The sequence below is a fragment of the Crocodylus porosus genome, unplaced genomic scaffold, assembly GCF_001723895.1.
Source record: "Crocodylus porosus isolate Cpor-Errol unplaced genomic scaffold, CroPor_comp1, whole genome shotgun sequence".
Taxonomy (NCBI): domain Eukaryota; kingdom Metazoa; phylum Chordata; order Crocodylia; family Crocodylidae; genus Crocodylus; species Crocodylus porosus.
In genome coordinates this window covers 50,751,999-50,768,319 of record NW_017728931.1, presented here as the reverse complement: position 1 = coordinate 50,768,319, position 16,321 = coordinate 50,751,999, and the positions used below count along the sequence as shown (strand labels likewise).

The following is a 16,321-nucleotide window of genomic DNA, read 5'->3' as shown; positions in this document are numbered from 1 at the left end:
TGTCCACATCATTAATGAAGATGTTGAACAATATGGGTCCAAGGACAGAGCCTTGGGCGACCCCACTGGTCACAGGACACCACGACGATTGACATCCGTCAAACACCACCCTCTGGGTCTGACCATTGAGCCAATTTCCCAGCCAGCGGATCATGGTGGACCCAACGCCACAATTGGCCAGTTTTGCTGAGAAGTAATGCTTCTTCAATTTCTCCTCTGAAAAGTTGAACAATGCCTGTGGTAGACTTGCAACACTATGGAGTGAACTAATGTGGGCAGAGACTTGCTCAAGTCTTCCTCAGAAAAGATGCAATCCCAAATGATAATGAATAATGCTTGTGTAACATTACCGTCATTTTTGTACATGGTCACAATGCACAGCTCAGCATAGGCATATCTATAATGTTAATGCCTTCTTCCTCTTGTGCAGATGAATGTTCTGGCAGAATGCTGCCATTCCTAGCCTCTATACACAAGGGCCTGCATAGCAGGGGGAAGTAAGAAAAGTATGACTAATAAAGGGAGCTGGCCCATCCCAGTAGACACACAGCAGTCAGATCCTGATACAGACTTTACTTAAGTGTTGGAGTGGGGAAGCTGCTCTGTGCATAGGGACGAATCATTACCACATATATGAATGACTTTCAGAAGGAGTCCACCTACCCTGAAAGGCTGGGTACAAATCAGACTCTCTTATAAGAGTGGGATCAGACTGGAGGAAGGTCCACCTCAGAGCTTTTATTTTTAAAGTTCTCTGACCCCAAAAGCACTTGAGTGAAGTAACTGTGGTTAAGAACTTGCTTTGTTGAACCCATCCTTGCTGAGCCCATTCCTTGCTTTTCCAATGCATCACCATTGAAAGGCCTAAATGAGAAGCCCAGACTGCCTATAGCCTATGGGATACTCCTGCCTATAGCCTATGGGGAGTGAGTAAAGTGTCAGGAAGGGCATTGGGAGGTCTCAAACACTACTATGGGGAGCTAAGGAGCTGCACAGTGCATCCCACATACCAAGGAAGTGTACTAGGCCAGTGGTTTCCAAACTTTTTTGATTGCGCACCCCTATCAGTAAAAAATTTTTGAGCACACTCCCCCAATATATGTATATTTATATTCGCGCACCCCTATCAGTAAAAAAAATCTGAGCACGCACCCCCCATATATGTGTATATATATAAATATAAATAGAAGTTCTAATATTTTCTTCCTGCACCCCAATGGATTGTCTTGCACACCCCCTGGGGTGTGCGCACCCCACTTTGGAGACCACTGTACTAGGCAATCAGGTCCCCTTAAAACAGACTGGTATCTATTCAGAGTGGTACTGGGTGAAACAGTAGCAACTACAAAGTCTCTGGGGTATCTGGGCAGATTGTTTTAAATCCAGAACACTGGGATGGCTGGACAATGTAACACAGCCAGGACTGAAAGAAACTCAGGATATATGCCTGAGTGAATCTCTGAATCAATACTGAATACAACTCCCTCCATCTGCACTGTACCTCATTAATTCCATGAGGTCTTTGAACAATGGGATGCTGCTCAGATCCTCTTCCACTGCTATGTCTCTAGAAGATGAACAAACATTATTGTTTCATGTAATTAAAACAGAATTACAAACATCTTTCCAGCAGTAACCTGAAGAGCATCATCTCATTACCTGATGATGCTAACAATGCTGTCCTGGTAATAACAGCGCAGACGATTGATAGTATTTTCTTCTTCTGGTAAATCTTTAATGACCTTCACAAAAGCACATGGGAAAATTCCAGTGGCATCATAGACAGTTCCCTGGAACAAGAGAAAGGGTACAGACTGAAGAAGAGTGTATTATTTTTACTAAATTTGATTGGCTGTGGAAACTGAAGCCATTTCTTAGAGATGACAATCAGAATTATCTCAATATGATCATTAAAGGAGGAATGCAATAGAAATAAGCTGATTGTATACCTATTGCATTGGATAGTCAAATACAGAGGAACAGGAGCAGTGAATAATATGCACAAATCAGATATTTACCCTCAAGGACTGTCCTGTTTGAGAAAGCAGATACCAGTATCAGCAGACATACCGAATGCCCTTCCTCACTGTCTCTTAGAATATTGCCCAAGTCCTTTGTTAATAGGTCATTCTGGGTTAGCATGAAATACAGAGTGAACATGTCTACACACGCATTTATGCCAACTTAAAGTTATTATACGGTAACTTACTGTGCAGTAAGCAGGAATAGCCTGGGATCTACACGTGCAGGCATTATAGCACATCAGCACTGCGTGTGGATTGACTTGGGACTAAAGCTAGTCCCAAGTTGGTCCACACACACCGTGTTACTGCACAGTAAAGCATTTATGTGTGCATTACTGCATAGTAACTAATCGGGTATAAGTTTGAAGATGTAGGTATCAAATTTATGCTCAAGTCAGCGTAAGTCACCATATTTACTGCACAGCATGGGCATGAACGTGTAGACGCATGCCCGTACTGCACAGTCACTTTCGTTACTGCACAGTAAATGCACATGTGTAGACATGCCCAGTATATCTCACAAATATAACTAATCATATGAATTCAGAACTAGAGTTCCCATGTCTTTTCTGTGGATCTTCTTCATCCTGCAGAATGTAAAGGACATTACAAGAAAAACAGGTGTGAGTAAAAGCCAAAAGACAGAGGAAAGAAAACCAGAAAACAGAGCCCAAGAAGGGAATAACCTGGAATTTTGAGTCAGAGACTTGTGTACTCTGAGCCTAATGTCTAAATGTATGATGTGGTTGCCTGCAATGGCACTCAGTGACCCACTAGGCCCCTTCCAGTCCAGTGCTCTCTATTCTTACGTTCCCTGACAAGTCAATAACCCTAGTACATAGGAATTTAGAACTTGAAGGGACATCTGCCTCAGGTAATACTGTTATTGCTGACAAATGTGCAACACTTAAGGATGCACAAAAACATTCATTCTGATCCCTGCTACAGTCTAGTCACCAAATATCCCCTAATGCAGAGGTAGGTAATTATTTGGGCCTGATGGCCACATAGGCTGTTTTGGTGAGCTGCCATGGGCTGGGTCAGCACCCCTCCATCTGGCAACAACTCACCAAAACTCCCTATGTAGGATGGGGCCCTGGGCAGCAGTGTTCAGGGGTGGGATGGGCAGGCATGCGTTCCATGGGCAGAGGTGATCACAGCCCTGCCCTTCCCTGACCATGCGCTGTCACTGCCCCATGATCCCACCGCAGGCCCTGGACACAGCTCCCCACCCACCCACACACCCTGCCCATTCAAGTCCATAGAGCTGTGTCCAAAGCCAAGGCTGGGATCTTGGGGTGATGACAGTGCATGGCTGGGATAGAGCTGAAAGCAACCACTAGGCCTCGCTGGGGGGGGCCACAGTGTCCATGAGGATGAGAGGAGGGCTGTGAGTACTATGAAGGAGACTCGGGAGGCTGACCATGTGTCACCGCCGAGCCCAGCAAGTGGGAGGACCTTAGCCTCCTTCACCTCTCCCCTTGCCCATCTCCCCAACCCAGGGTGTGCAGCCTGCAGATGGAAGAGGGAGGGGGGAAGCTCTGGAGGTGACTCCACATCCCACCACACATGCAGAAGCACAGACCAGGACCAGACCAGGGCTGGGGGAGGTGGAGCAGCATGGGGGCAGCAGCAATGGCAGAAGCCCTGGTGAGGGCACTGCATGTAAGCCTTGAAGAACAGAATTAACACAATATAATATCATGCAGCAAGCATCATAAACATATCAGTGAGGGTTAATAAGGAAAAGAAACTCAACCCAAAAAAGGCTGTTGCAAATACACAGCCTGCCCTTACCTGTGCACAATAACATTTCAAATTCCCTGTCATCTAAACTATAGCACATTCTCAAAACTCAGACTCACTTCAATCCTGGGTTATTGCAAGCCTACCAACCCAGAGTAAAAGCCACTCAAGTGTTCAAGTCAGGAAGCTGAAACCACTTTCTCTAGCTTCAACTACTGTCACCAGATCCTGCCTTCTCTATCAGTAAAGTCAAGAAGGCCTACACCACCAAAATTTCCCATATATGCAAATAACATACAGCATTACAAAGTTTCCTTTCAAGCCCCACATGGACGTACCAAACTCATAAAACCTCAGACTACCTGCTCTGGTTACTACTCCATGAACACACCTATCCTATCCTGTTACCTTTTCCATAAACTCATCAAGCTCCATCTATTTAGATTCCTTGCCAGCAGTACCCTATCCAGAGGTCATTCGGGAACATCTTTCCCCTGCTAGTTAGAAACCTTCTGATTTCCTGTTTAAAATCATCAGTGAACAATCTGTACTTAAATGTTATCTTGTACCAATACAATCCTTTAATTGACATAGTTCTTCACCTTCCCTGGTATTAAGCCCCTGGAACACATTTATAAAGAATAATCATATACACAGATACAAATTAGAGAATGGCTGCTTAGGCTGCAGTATTTCAGAAAAACACCTTAGGGTCACAGTGGACTGCAGGCCAAATGTGTGTCAACAGTATGTTCATGTTGCAAAACAGGCTGCATTAACAGGAGTGTTACCTGTACATCAAAGGAAGTGATTGGTCCACTTTGAAGCCTCACCAGGAAGCCTTGACTCCAGCAGAAAGCAACAGAACTGATTAGAGGTCTAGGAAACATGACATATGAGGAAAGCTAGAAAGCTGAGATTAGTCAGCCTGGAAAAGAGACAGCAGAAGGGATTTAATGAGAGTGTTCAAATTCCTGAAGAGTGATTATAAAGAGGATGGTGACACACTATTCTGTGTGACCACAGGGAGCAGGACAAGAAGTAACAGTCTTAAAGTGCAACCAGGGAAATTTAGACTAAAGATTAGAAATAACTTTTTCACTATTAGGACAGTTAAGCACTGGAAGAAAATCTTCATCCTTGGAAGCTTTTAAGAACAGATTAGCAAACCGTTGGATGAGATGGTTTAGACAGGCATGATCCTGGTTGGAGTAGAAAGCTGGACTAGACTTCTAGAGGTACATTTCAGCATTATGATTCTATGACTTAATATACTCCCATCCTTCTTTTGCTACGTTAAACAACTCAATTTCATTTCATCTTCTTATAACAGGCTCTGTATTCATCTAACCCATCCTAGTAGCCCTTCTCTGCACCTGTTTCTAATTTTTTTTTTCTATCACAAGTGACTCAGACACATTACTCTAACTGAGGCCCTACTAGCGTTTTTATCCATGGTCCTAATGCAGTCCTACCTCCAGCCAGTCTTTGTTGATCCTGCTGAGAAGATAGATCAAATCACCTTTCTTAAAATTCAGCTCCAATGTATTGGTTGCTGAGAAATCAAACAGTGCCTAGGGAAAACAGGCAACATTTTAAAAATTAACTCATCAATTTATTAAACCAAATAGTGCTTTTCTCCCCCAGTTTCATCAAGAAAAAGGTTTCTTACCTGTAACCCACATGGTACATTCCCATGGCTGCGAGCCCAAATCAGCTGACTGGGCTCCTAGATACAGAAGGACATGGTTCCCCCCCATGGTTGGGAGCCCCATCAGCTGGCAGGTCTTCCAGTGACAGGGGCACATCCCACTGCTGGGAGCCCCAGCCTGACCACATATTCAATTAATGGTGTGATAAGAACCAGCTACGAAGTTATTACACATTTTTGTGTAATAGGTTTGTGCCTTATTGCTTATCTTGTCATGCCATTAATTGCATTAGTATGTGGCCAGGTAATAATTTGAGATGTGATTAACTGATTAATTACATCTCATGTGTAATGTGTGCCAGGATCCTCAAGGATAGATTACCTTACACAGTGAGAAGGTAAGCTATCAAAAGGAAGATCTTCTAGATGAGACAATGGTGATTAAAATGCAGTTGTAAGGGGGGGACCCCAAAGAACGTTCCCCAGTTCATAATACAATGGCTTCATTAGTCTTGTAAGTACCATACACAAGTGATACAAAGGTGGTTCTTCTCATGGTGAAGAATAGACATCTGCTGTTCTCTTGCTAAGGCTTATATACTTCTTTTTAGTTGCCTTTCTAAAAGCTATTTATACAGCATGTAACATATTGGTAGCTCTAGTAACTATTAATAAAAAGAGTACAAATGACATTGAAAAAAATGTTTGATCCAGGAGCTGCTTTTTCTGGGCAGTAAAGGGAATTTGAAGCCTCTGTGGCCATGTTTCTAATAGCCTTGCATGAACCAGTCCTATCTACCAGATAGCAAACCATGGCCCAAGTTCTGCTCTGAAATAAAGTTCCACCTATTACAGGATATATATATATAAGATGAATTCTGCTACTACAGCCCATGATATTTCCACTTGGTGCTGAGCAAACTGAACCCTCCTTTTCCTTGTCTTGCAGGACCCAGTTGGCATATCTACACATGCAATTAATTTGAAGCAATAAGCTACATATTGTACCCAAGTTTATTGCTCCCAAGCACCATGTTTACACACTTGCCCAGAACCACAGCATGTTGAGCCAGGCTGGAGTAGCCCCAGCCAGCAGGGGACCCTGGTGGTCAACCTGCCAGTCCAGGGCTGCTCCCACCCAACTCAATGTGCTGTGGCAGGGCTCGCTGGGGCATGAGGGTGTTCCAGGGCAGGGTTAGCCAGTAGGTAGCCCCCATGCTGTAGCACCCTCATGCCCCAGCCTGCCCTGTCAGTGTCTACATGTGCACTGCTTTGCAGTAAATAACTCTGCAGTACGATGGTGCTTGTTTTACAAGTACTATCATACAGAGGAGCTTATTAGTTTACTGTGGCCTAATAGGGCTGCACATGTAGACAGAAAGACTTTACTGCAGAGCTAATTAGGAAGCTCCATAGCAAATGTCTCTTGTAGACATGCCCCAAGGGTAGCAGCCTATCCCCATCCTGGATCAAACTAAGAAGATCACTTCCCTTGATCTTCTATACCAGTGCGATATTCCTTCAGTCCATTCCTTCACCTCACACTGCTCAACCCTCTTTCCCTCTCCTGCTTTGGAGTAAAAAAAAATCTCTTTCCATGCTTATTCCATTTTTCCTTCTTTTCCTATTACACAGACACTCTTAAGGAAAGATGTCACCAAACAGAGGGCTTAGTGAAAATACAGCCTTATACATAGCCTTCTGCATACTGCTTCAGGTACCTACCTCAGCCCGTGGGGCAGCCATGCGGTCAAAGGTAGGCACTTGGGGTGAAATGCTTTTGCTGAGAAGAAAGGAGACAACAGGAAGGTATCAGAAAAAGGAGACAATCAGCACAATCTCTACTTGCTCATCATCTAAGCCAACAGCCAGCAACATTTTCTGGCAGCCAACCAAAATGGCCCAGCTTGCATCTGAAGTTGGCCAGCGCTAGGACCCAGCCATCACTGCAAATCCTGCCACCTTTCCCCTACCTCCACCACTGCCAAACACCACTGCAGCCCATGTCTACGGGCAGGTTGCTGACCCCTGCTCTGGGAGGCAATTCCATGTGATCTAGGCCACAAACCACCTTAGAAACATCGGAGAATCTGTGTACAATATGCAAGTCAAGAAACATGGATACAAGTATGTGGCACCACATCTCATTTCCCTGTATAGTAGCAGTAAACCCTCCCTGGTAAAACCTTCTGCTGGGAACAGATGGGAATTCAAAAATTCAAACTGCATATGCATAATCCTGGGCCTCCCTTATCCAGTTTTGCTCAGCACTGCAATCACCCCCTTCAGAAGTCCCTCCATTTCTCCCTGCTATAAGCAAGGAATTCAGTTGTGCTGGGTGAGTCAAAGGACTAACACCTTGTTATCCTTGGGAAAACCGACTATTTTTAAGATAAATTCAATTTTGGCCTCTAAACATGGTGTGGCTATGCACAGAATTCCCCCACAGCTACAGCTGTCCTGTGGGGAGCAAACTTTGGCAGGATTGAGAAATTAATTCATTCCCCTCCATTTTGCGGAACAGTTTTTTCTGTGGTTTCCTAGTGCAGCTCCATAGGATAGCTCCCTGCTGAACTGAGGGGTGGGGAAAACTGAGCCTCCACACGTATTTAAGATCTGATGCAGCTCTCATTGAAGTCAACAGCAAAACTTGCATTGACTTCAGTGATGCTTTATCAAGCTCTTCATCTTGCACTGTACACCTCACATACTGCTCCCTAATGGACAGCACTGTAGAGGCAGGCAACGGTTTACAAAAGGAATCTTACATATCTCTGATATTTCCTTTTACTTAGATGGAAAAAAGTGTGGATGTTGCACAAATTTGAAGCACTGATGTTGAGAAATGTCCTCTTTTCACAATGGAAAAGGACAAAATAGCAGGCCCCAACCAACTCATTTGGGATGCACACTAGGAAACAGCAGCTTCCTCTCCCCATGGGGTTAACACCCACCCTCAAAGCGAATAACCAAAAGAAAACCCAGCAGACACTAACACTCTGCGAGTGCGCGGGCGGAGTCTTCGCAGCCTCTGAGGCATCTGTTCACAGTCAAAGGTTGACTGGTAGAAAAACAGCCGTACCTCTTCACCCAACACCACCCAGATGGGCAGGCTGAGAAGCTTCTGTAGCAGGAAAGCAAAGAATACAGAGTAACAAGTAGGCAAGAGATCTGCTCTCTGTAAATTTGCCTGGGCAAGGGAAATAGCTCTCCAATCTACAGGCCCACAAATGATATTCTTCACTGTCAGAAATCCTCTGCTAAGTGCAATGGGGTTGAGCAGCTCCCACTTCCTCCTCCATGGACTGCTGGACTTGGCTAAAGCATTGCTTCACACTTCGGCCTATGTGCCTGATTTACTACAGGAACTGTAAGTCTTTCCCTGTGTCCCACCACCACTATCACAGTGATCCTGGAGGTAGTGGAAAGCACTAACCAATGGAAGTCTTAGCTTAACCTGCAGACAAAAAAATTCTCCCCCCAGTGTTTTTGCATATTGGAGAAGCAGAGTTCAACAGAGAGAGCAAGGTGCCTTGTGCTGGGGTAGAAGCATCTAATCAAGATGTTTTGGGTAGCGCCTATCTAAAACAGCAGCTGAATATGCTCAGGGCAACCTCCCCCACTTAAGATGATGTTTACCTTCATGTAGGCATTGAGAATGGGGATCCTGCTCTCTGCAATCTCCTTTTTTGCTCCAACATAAACTTTTCCTGGAAAGCACAAAACCATTAAAAGCCACTGAAGTAAAAATGGAGACTAGCAGCTTAGAGAAAGCAGAGTGCCTGAAGCATCCAAGAAAACAAGCATGGGCTACAGGATTTCAAAACTAACCTTTCAGCATACAATGCTCCAAATTGCACTGGTGGGAACTCATCATTGGTTCCCACAGGCAACACTCCTCACTATAATGCACTCCACTATGTAAGCTGAAGGCTGAAAAAGCTAGGAATGATGTGTAAGGGGACAGGCACAGAGCTGGGTTTAGCAGTCTACCTGGCAGTATGGGAAGAGTGCAGCTGAGGATGCCTTTTTTGCTCTCTGCCCCATATCTCTCCTCTAGCTTGGCATGGAGGGCAAAAAACTGGCGATAGCGACGGCAGATCAGGTATCTGCCCCCTCCTTTCGTCTTCACCTCAATGACAAACATCTGAAAGGGAAGAGGGAAGAGAGGCCAAGGGTTATATTCAGACTTAATAGAACCTTCCAAAAAAGAATCATGAAACACACAGAGCAAAAGCTTAGCGCCAACTTCTCAGTGTCTGTGACTCTTGTCTGGGCCTAGAGTAGAGGCAGTCTCAAATTAAGAAGCCAGCACATTCTGAATGCTATAAAATAATAGTAATAGCCCCAGGGTTTATTTTGCATATTTTCCCATGTCTCCTACAAGTTGAGTCACCATGTGCGCTTCCTTCTATATAATCTTGTGAACAGCAAACTTAAGAGGATCTGATGTTTCTACCCTCTCATATAATTTGTTTTCAGCAGACAACAAAACATACTACAGCAGTTAAAGCCAACACTTACAAGCCCGGGGCCTTTGGTCACTTAAATCTGTATTTAGGTGTCTAGATGAATGGCCTTGTGTTCAGAGGTGTTAAGCATGCATAACTTTGTAACTCCAGAAGCACAGCTTTGAAAATTGTAGCCTAGGGGACTTGCCCTCAGCCATGCAGCGAAGTGGATGCAGAGCCAGAAACAAATCCCAGGTCTCCTGACTCCAAGTGCTCTGCTTCATCCAACAAGCTATACTCCCTTCTAGTCCCCAAAAGATTGGTTTCCTGGGGTCAGAAAACACCCCGTACTGATTCCCATACACTGACCCCTTTGCCAAGCAAAAGCCAGGCATCACAAAGAGACTTAGTTAACAGCTTTTTGACACAGCTTCTAGACATTTAAAATTATATGCCACTCGGGTTTAAGCATATTGATAACATTTATTAAACTACATTAGGTAACATAATTCATGCTTTGCAGCTGTGCTAAGCCCTTGACCAAACACTTCACAGTAGCCCCTGTGGTTGTTACTTGTAATGCAGATTTAAAGAACTGGACTGTCTGCCACACATTTGCATTTTCACTAACTGCCATTCTTGCATACTGGCTTCTGGCATCTATCCCACCCAGGAAGAGCACGTAACAACTGCAGACACTTCCTCTGCCTGAAGAACTGTTTGTCTCCGAAATTTTGCAAAGAAGAATAATTTATTTATATATTTTAGTTGGTCTAATAAAAGATTTACCCAGAACCTTTTCTGCCTATGTCCTTAAACCAACGTGGCTACAACCAACACCCTTGAAACATGGACTGTTCATGAGCTTTTAAACCACATTATTGTAAAAGCATGTTACATGTGTTGAACAAGAGAAGAAGCAAAGCTGATGTAGTCAGCACAATGCAATTCAGGAAGCCCCATAAGTGGTGACCCAGGTCTATCAGAAATAAGGAAGCTCCCCTGTTTAGAAGTGTTACATTGCATTTGAACAAGAGCCATACAACTGGAAGCCCATAGGCTGCATGCAACCCATGAGGGTTGCTGTGGCCTCTAGACATCTGCCCAGCTGTCATTTCCCCTACTGCTTCAGCTGCAACAGCAGCCAGAGACTCCAGGCTCCCCCTACCTTCTTTGGCCTTCGTGGTCTGCACAGCATGGTGTGGGGTGCTCAGTTGGGGCTGGGCCTGCCACTGTAATAGTGGGGGATGTCCACATGAGTCCTCACTGCAACAGGTTAGGGAGTCTATGTAGCATGCACCCCAGAGGCCCCATCCCAACTAAGGTGGCCTGTACATATGCAGCCCTAGCTATTGCAGTCCACAGGGCATGTGGCCATCAGCTGCGTAGAAGCTGATTTAACCAATACCTTCCAAGGGCTTTTAAGGAACTGGTTTGCACTGGATTTCAGAAGCACAGGGGAAAAATGGGTTTACTCAACTGTTTAGCCTTTTGTCTAGGAACAGTAACTAAAATTTAAAAAAATGAAAATAATACAGGTTAGCTCCCTCAGCATAAACTCTGGTGAGAAAAGGAAACAGATTCCTGATGCACTGTCCACTGTGTTTTGCCATCTCAACTGGAAATAGGAAGAAAACACCCCTAAGTAAAGACTTAGGAAACTGACAGTGCCAGAGGGCCCATTTCTGTTAGGCTTCACCCATTCATCTGTTAGGTTTCACCCTCTAAAGCTAGCTTGTCAGCCTGCACCTGCAACAAACTGCTACCCATTCTAGAGGAAGACAAGCCTCATTTGGAGACTGGCAGGTTGACTGGAGGCAGAGTCCCACTTGGAGACTGGAAGCAGTCCAGGCCTAAAGGAATCAGGCCAAGCTGCATCTGTTTCCCAGGACTAATGCTGAGCTGGTCACACCTGTGGGCACAGGGAGAATGAACTAAGTCTCCCCTCTTACATAGTAACTGGAAAAACCTTTCTTCTCTTCAATGTCCGCAATGTTTGCTGCAACAGGCACTTCATCTGGAAGCTGGTCAAAATCACTGAAAAGGCAAGACAAAAAGGAAGCATCAGATTACTGCAGGTAACGCTGGTCTTTGGCACAAATGACTACCAGTATTTGGAGTTCCACCTGCCGTATAACCTCTGCCATTCACAGACTAGTCCTGCTTCCCTCTCGGGCAGCAGAACAAGGATAGGGAGGCATCATCTTGTTGCCAAACATCAGGTAGCACAAGACACAAAGGGCACTTCTACATGAGAAGCAGGGAGAGAGGTAGGGTGGACTGCTCTGGGCATTGGCTCTAGCCAGTTACACCTCTGTTCATCACCAGATCCCAGAAAAGCATTGTGGTGATGGAAGGCACCTACAGCTTGCTCAGCTTAGAGAACGGAGTTGGTCCCACCCCTAACATGCGTCACCACCACTTGTTGTGGAGAGGATGCAGTTAAGGTCAGCATAGGATGCATCAAGTCTCTCACAAATCAGCTTCACTTACCAGGAGCTTGTGGGGCACTGGCCACAGTTTAAAGTGACCATCCTTTCCTGGAACTACAACGAGGACAGGGATACAAGCCACCACTGCCCTCCCTGTCGTAGGGGTCATAACAAAGGAGGGTGGAAAGGTTCATGCCTATTTAAAAATAGACCCACTACATACAAAGAAAGCCAACTATGCTATACCACTTAGAAGAGGTCTCTGTCAGCTCTTTCAAGGAGGCCTGCAACCAGAGAAATAGGAAGGAACAGTGATTACACAGACAAGTTTATGGACTTACCTCTTATCTCGTAGCTGTTGTGGAACAGCCATTTCTTCAGCTCTTTGGAGCCTGGGGATAACTGATAAATGAGCCACAGAAAGAAAATACAGGAGATTGGGGGTGTTCACAATACACCCTGCTGCTTCTCAAATCAGTCTTTACTCAGAGTTCTCCACCGGGCCTCAGAAATCTAGCCCTTGCTTAGTGTTTTGGTGTCAGGCTTTCTTTCCCCTGTGCTTCTCCTCCCACACTAGATTGAGGAAGTGCTTTTGAAAAACCAGAACCAAGGCAGGTTTGTGCTCATTGCAAGTTACTGTTGTAACAGCCTCCTCCCACCCCTGTTTGAGAAGTGAAAGCCAATGTGGAAGCAGAAAAGTGTCCCTGGTTCTCCGGGCCCAGCATTTGCAAACACATTTGCCCTTGCTCAAAGTGAGTGCGACACACTACCAGATCAGAATGGCAGTGTTTGACACACATTTTGCACTGGTGCCTTTGACTTCACAAGGCAGTAGAAAATCAAGCCCAACAAAAGCACCAGAGCAAAGGTGACAGGGAATGTGCAGGCACTGAATTTCAAGGACCTGCAAAAAAAGAATCCCATTCCCCCTGCCTCCTGCCCTGAATAATGACACATGGGACCCAGAAAACATAGCTGGCCTGGGGTTTTGTGGAGTTCTATGTACAATTATATGGGAGGGACCCAATCCAGCTTCTTCCCAGATCATTATCTAGGGCCCCCGTACAGTATCACCAGACACCCCTGCATCCTCATAACCCTGTACAACCCTCTTCCTTTCAAATGAGGTTCTGTGGCTCCTGGAGACTCTCTCATATGGAGCAGGAGCCAGAAGATGGAGCCAAAGCACAGCTTTCCAACTGGGGAGTAGAAGAAGCTGTTAGGAAATGCAGCCCTGCCATAGACTGTGGCCACCAGAGTCAAACAGGACCATGCACAGGGGATCAGTGTAAGTAAGATGCGGGACTCCTAGAAGAACAGGGATCTTTAAAGCTGCATTAGCCCAAACCAGCAATTACTGATGAAATGCCTATAAACCAAGCATTCTTAATTTATCTGCCCAATCTATACAGATAGGCTAAAAATTCATGTCACCAAAAGAGGGTCCTACCTGCCCCACAAAGGATCCTGTGCACAAAGGATAACAACATGTCATTGTTAGAGTGAGTTACAGGTGATTTAAAGAAGAGAGAGGGCAGGGGAGAGAGAGAGAGAGAAAGAAAGAACACTGCCATTTGCTGGTCCTGTGGCCATGCTGCTGAATATCCTGGTTTTGGTCTAATCCAACACCTGCATCATGCAGCCTCTTTGGCTACTTTTTTCAAATGAAATCTCTCCTTTCCTTCCAAATTTGGTACACATTTGTGTCCTTTACATCCTAGCTGGCAGAATATTTGCAGCTTTAGTGGAACCAAAAGCTGGCTAACAGTTTCCAAAGTAGAAACTTGCATAAAACATAGCTAGAAAAATACACTGCAAAGGAAGAACTCAGTACTCAGCTAATTTCTAAGGGCACATGGAGTACCATTACAAGGAGCCAGAGATGATTTTACTGTATCTTAGTTAGAAGGAACTGTAACCATTATAGATACAGGTGTACCGATACACCGGTCCATATCGTATCAGCACTGATAAAAGGAAAATTGACATCATCAGCAACTGGCTTTTTTTGGCTGATGTGGCCAATAATGTTGCCAATAGATGCTGCATGCATGCACGCAGCTGCAGCATACACATGGCCAGCCCAGCAGCTTGAAGAGCAGCATCCATCTGGTAAATCTGTTGGGGGGAAGGGACAGGAGGAGGGATGGGCCTTGCCATGTAGATCGAGGCTCCTGTGGTGAGGGAGGAGGGGGGCTGGCAGGAGCAGGGGCAGGCACTACCCAGCTGGGGTAAAGCAGGGTGCAGGACAGAGCCATGAGTAGCTTGTCCATGGACGTGGGGAATGGGGGGGGGGGCGGTTCCTGCTGCTGTGTGCATCCCTGGGGGAAGCATGGGGGGCATGTGACCCCCAGAACTGTGCATGAGGTGAGGGTGGGCTGCCTGCTGCAGGCTGGGGGAGGTGCCAGACTCTTCCTGGCAGGGGAGTTGGGCAGGAGCTGTGCTTGGGAAAGGGTGATGACAGTGCTAGGAGAGGGGCCTACGGGGGCTGTAGCCCACCCTGTAGCCCCCTCTTTCCAGCATCACCACCACCCAGTATAAGCACAGCTCTGGCCCAGCCCCCCCTGCTGGCACCACCTCTGACCCCAGCCTGCCTTCACCCCACGCACAGATCTGGGGGGTACACACCCCACCATGCCTCCCCTGGGGGTGCATGCAGTGGTGGGAGCTGCCCCTCCTCCCCACGTCCCCTGGATGAGCCGCTCGTGGCTCTGTCCCACACCTCACCCTGACTGAGCAACACCTGCCCATGTCTCTGCCCCAGTCCCCATCCTCCCTCACCGCAGGGGCCTCAATCTGCACCCCTGCCATACCCTTTCCCTTCCCCTGCCCCTTCCCCCAACAGACTTACCAGTGGAGATGCTGTTCTCCAAGCTACCAGACTGTATATTGACAATTGGGTCGGTATCGGCCAATGTGGCTTATTAATAATTGGCCTTCAGTATTGGCCCAAAATATCTTTATTGGTGCACCCCTAATTACAGATAACTTTGGTTATCTATAAGGGTTATTTGGTTACCGGATGCTCCTACACATATTTCAATTAGAGGGCTACCTCTGGAGAATGTTGAGTATTCCCCCTACCTGGGTAGCCATCTTTCCCAAAATGTAGACAGGGATGACAATATTCAACACTAGATAAAATCTATTGGTGCTCCCTTTGGATGTCTTTGAAATCATGTCTTCACTGATCATCACATCAGGGCCAAAACCAAACATCTAGTCTACCAAGCAGCTGTCATCCCTGCCCAGCTGTACAGGTTTGAAACTTGGATGACACATATCAGAAATCTTTGGAACATTACCTTCAAGCAATATCTTCAGAAAATCTTCCATGTCAATTGGAAAGACACAAAAATGAATACCAGCATTCTGGCTCAAGCAAACACCACCAGCATTGAAACCAGGGTTCTACACATCAACTCACTGAATAGGGCATAATAATGCCCGTCTACCTGCTACCAAAACAGGTGCTATACACTGAACTCACCAATGGTCACCACTTTACAGATGGGCAAAAAAGATTCAAGGGCACCTTGGAAGCCAATCTGAAGAAATGTGAACTAAACATGAAGACCTCAGAGTCTTGAGCACTAAATTATTCCCAGTGGCACCATGTTGTACAACAAGGCTTTGATCATTTCAAGCAAACTCTCCTCACTATGAAGGATGATAAGGGAGAGAGACAAAGGGAAAAAGCTATGACCTGACATCACCAGGATTTACTCCTCCCTCCCAGCTATTAACCACATCTTCAGTTGTGCACAGTTTGGGTTGGCTGCTTCAGTCCTCTATGGACTCAACAATGATTTCCCTATTTACTGGAAGACTGTCATCCTTGTACTCATAGGATCATAGAATCAATGAGTGGGAAGGGACCTAGACAGATCATCAAGTCCGACTCCCTGCCATGGGCAGGAAAGAGCACTGGGGGTGGCAGGGGTCATAAGACCCCAGCCACCTGCCTATCCAGTCTCCTCTTGAAGATTTCCAGGGAAGGTGAGAGCACCACCTCTC

At 45.9% G+C, this 16,321-nt stretch overlaps 1 protein-coding gene across 2 annotated transcripts in view; it reads right to left on the bottom strand.

Moving 5' to 3' along the window:
* Positions 1-16,321, bottom strand: part of NCF4 (neutrophil cytosolic factor 4) — a 47,159-nt gene that overhangs the window by 2,605 nt on the left and 28,233 nt on the right. Inside the window, exons 1-9 of one of the 2 annotated variants that reach the window (XM_019544845.1) lie at positions 12,646-12,976; positions 11,825-11,909; positions 9,415-9,568; positions 9,061-9,131; positions 8,418-8,545; positions 7,147-7,204; positions 5,246-5,344; positions 1,660-1,790; positions 1,502-1,567 (exon numbers count right to left, since the gene is read on the bottom strand). In XM_019544845.1, the coding sequence (XP_019400390.1) occupies positions 1,502-1,567; positions 1,660-1,790; positions 5,246-5,344; positions 7,147-7,204; positions 8,418-8,545; positions 9,061-9,131; positions 9,415-9,568; positions 11,825-11,909; positions 12,646-12,677 (824 nt within the window). In that variant the 5' untranslated portion in view covers positions 12,678-12,976. Of the gene's footprint in view, positions 1-1,501; positions 1,568-1,659; positions 1,791-5,245; positions 5,345-7,146; positions 7,205-8,417; positions 8,546-9,060; positions 9,132-9,414; positions 9,569-11,824; positions 11,910-12,645; positions 12,977-16,321 lie in introns of those variants that run through there. The other variant, XM_019544846.1, reaches the window with a different exon arrangement.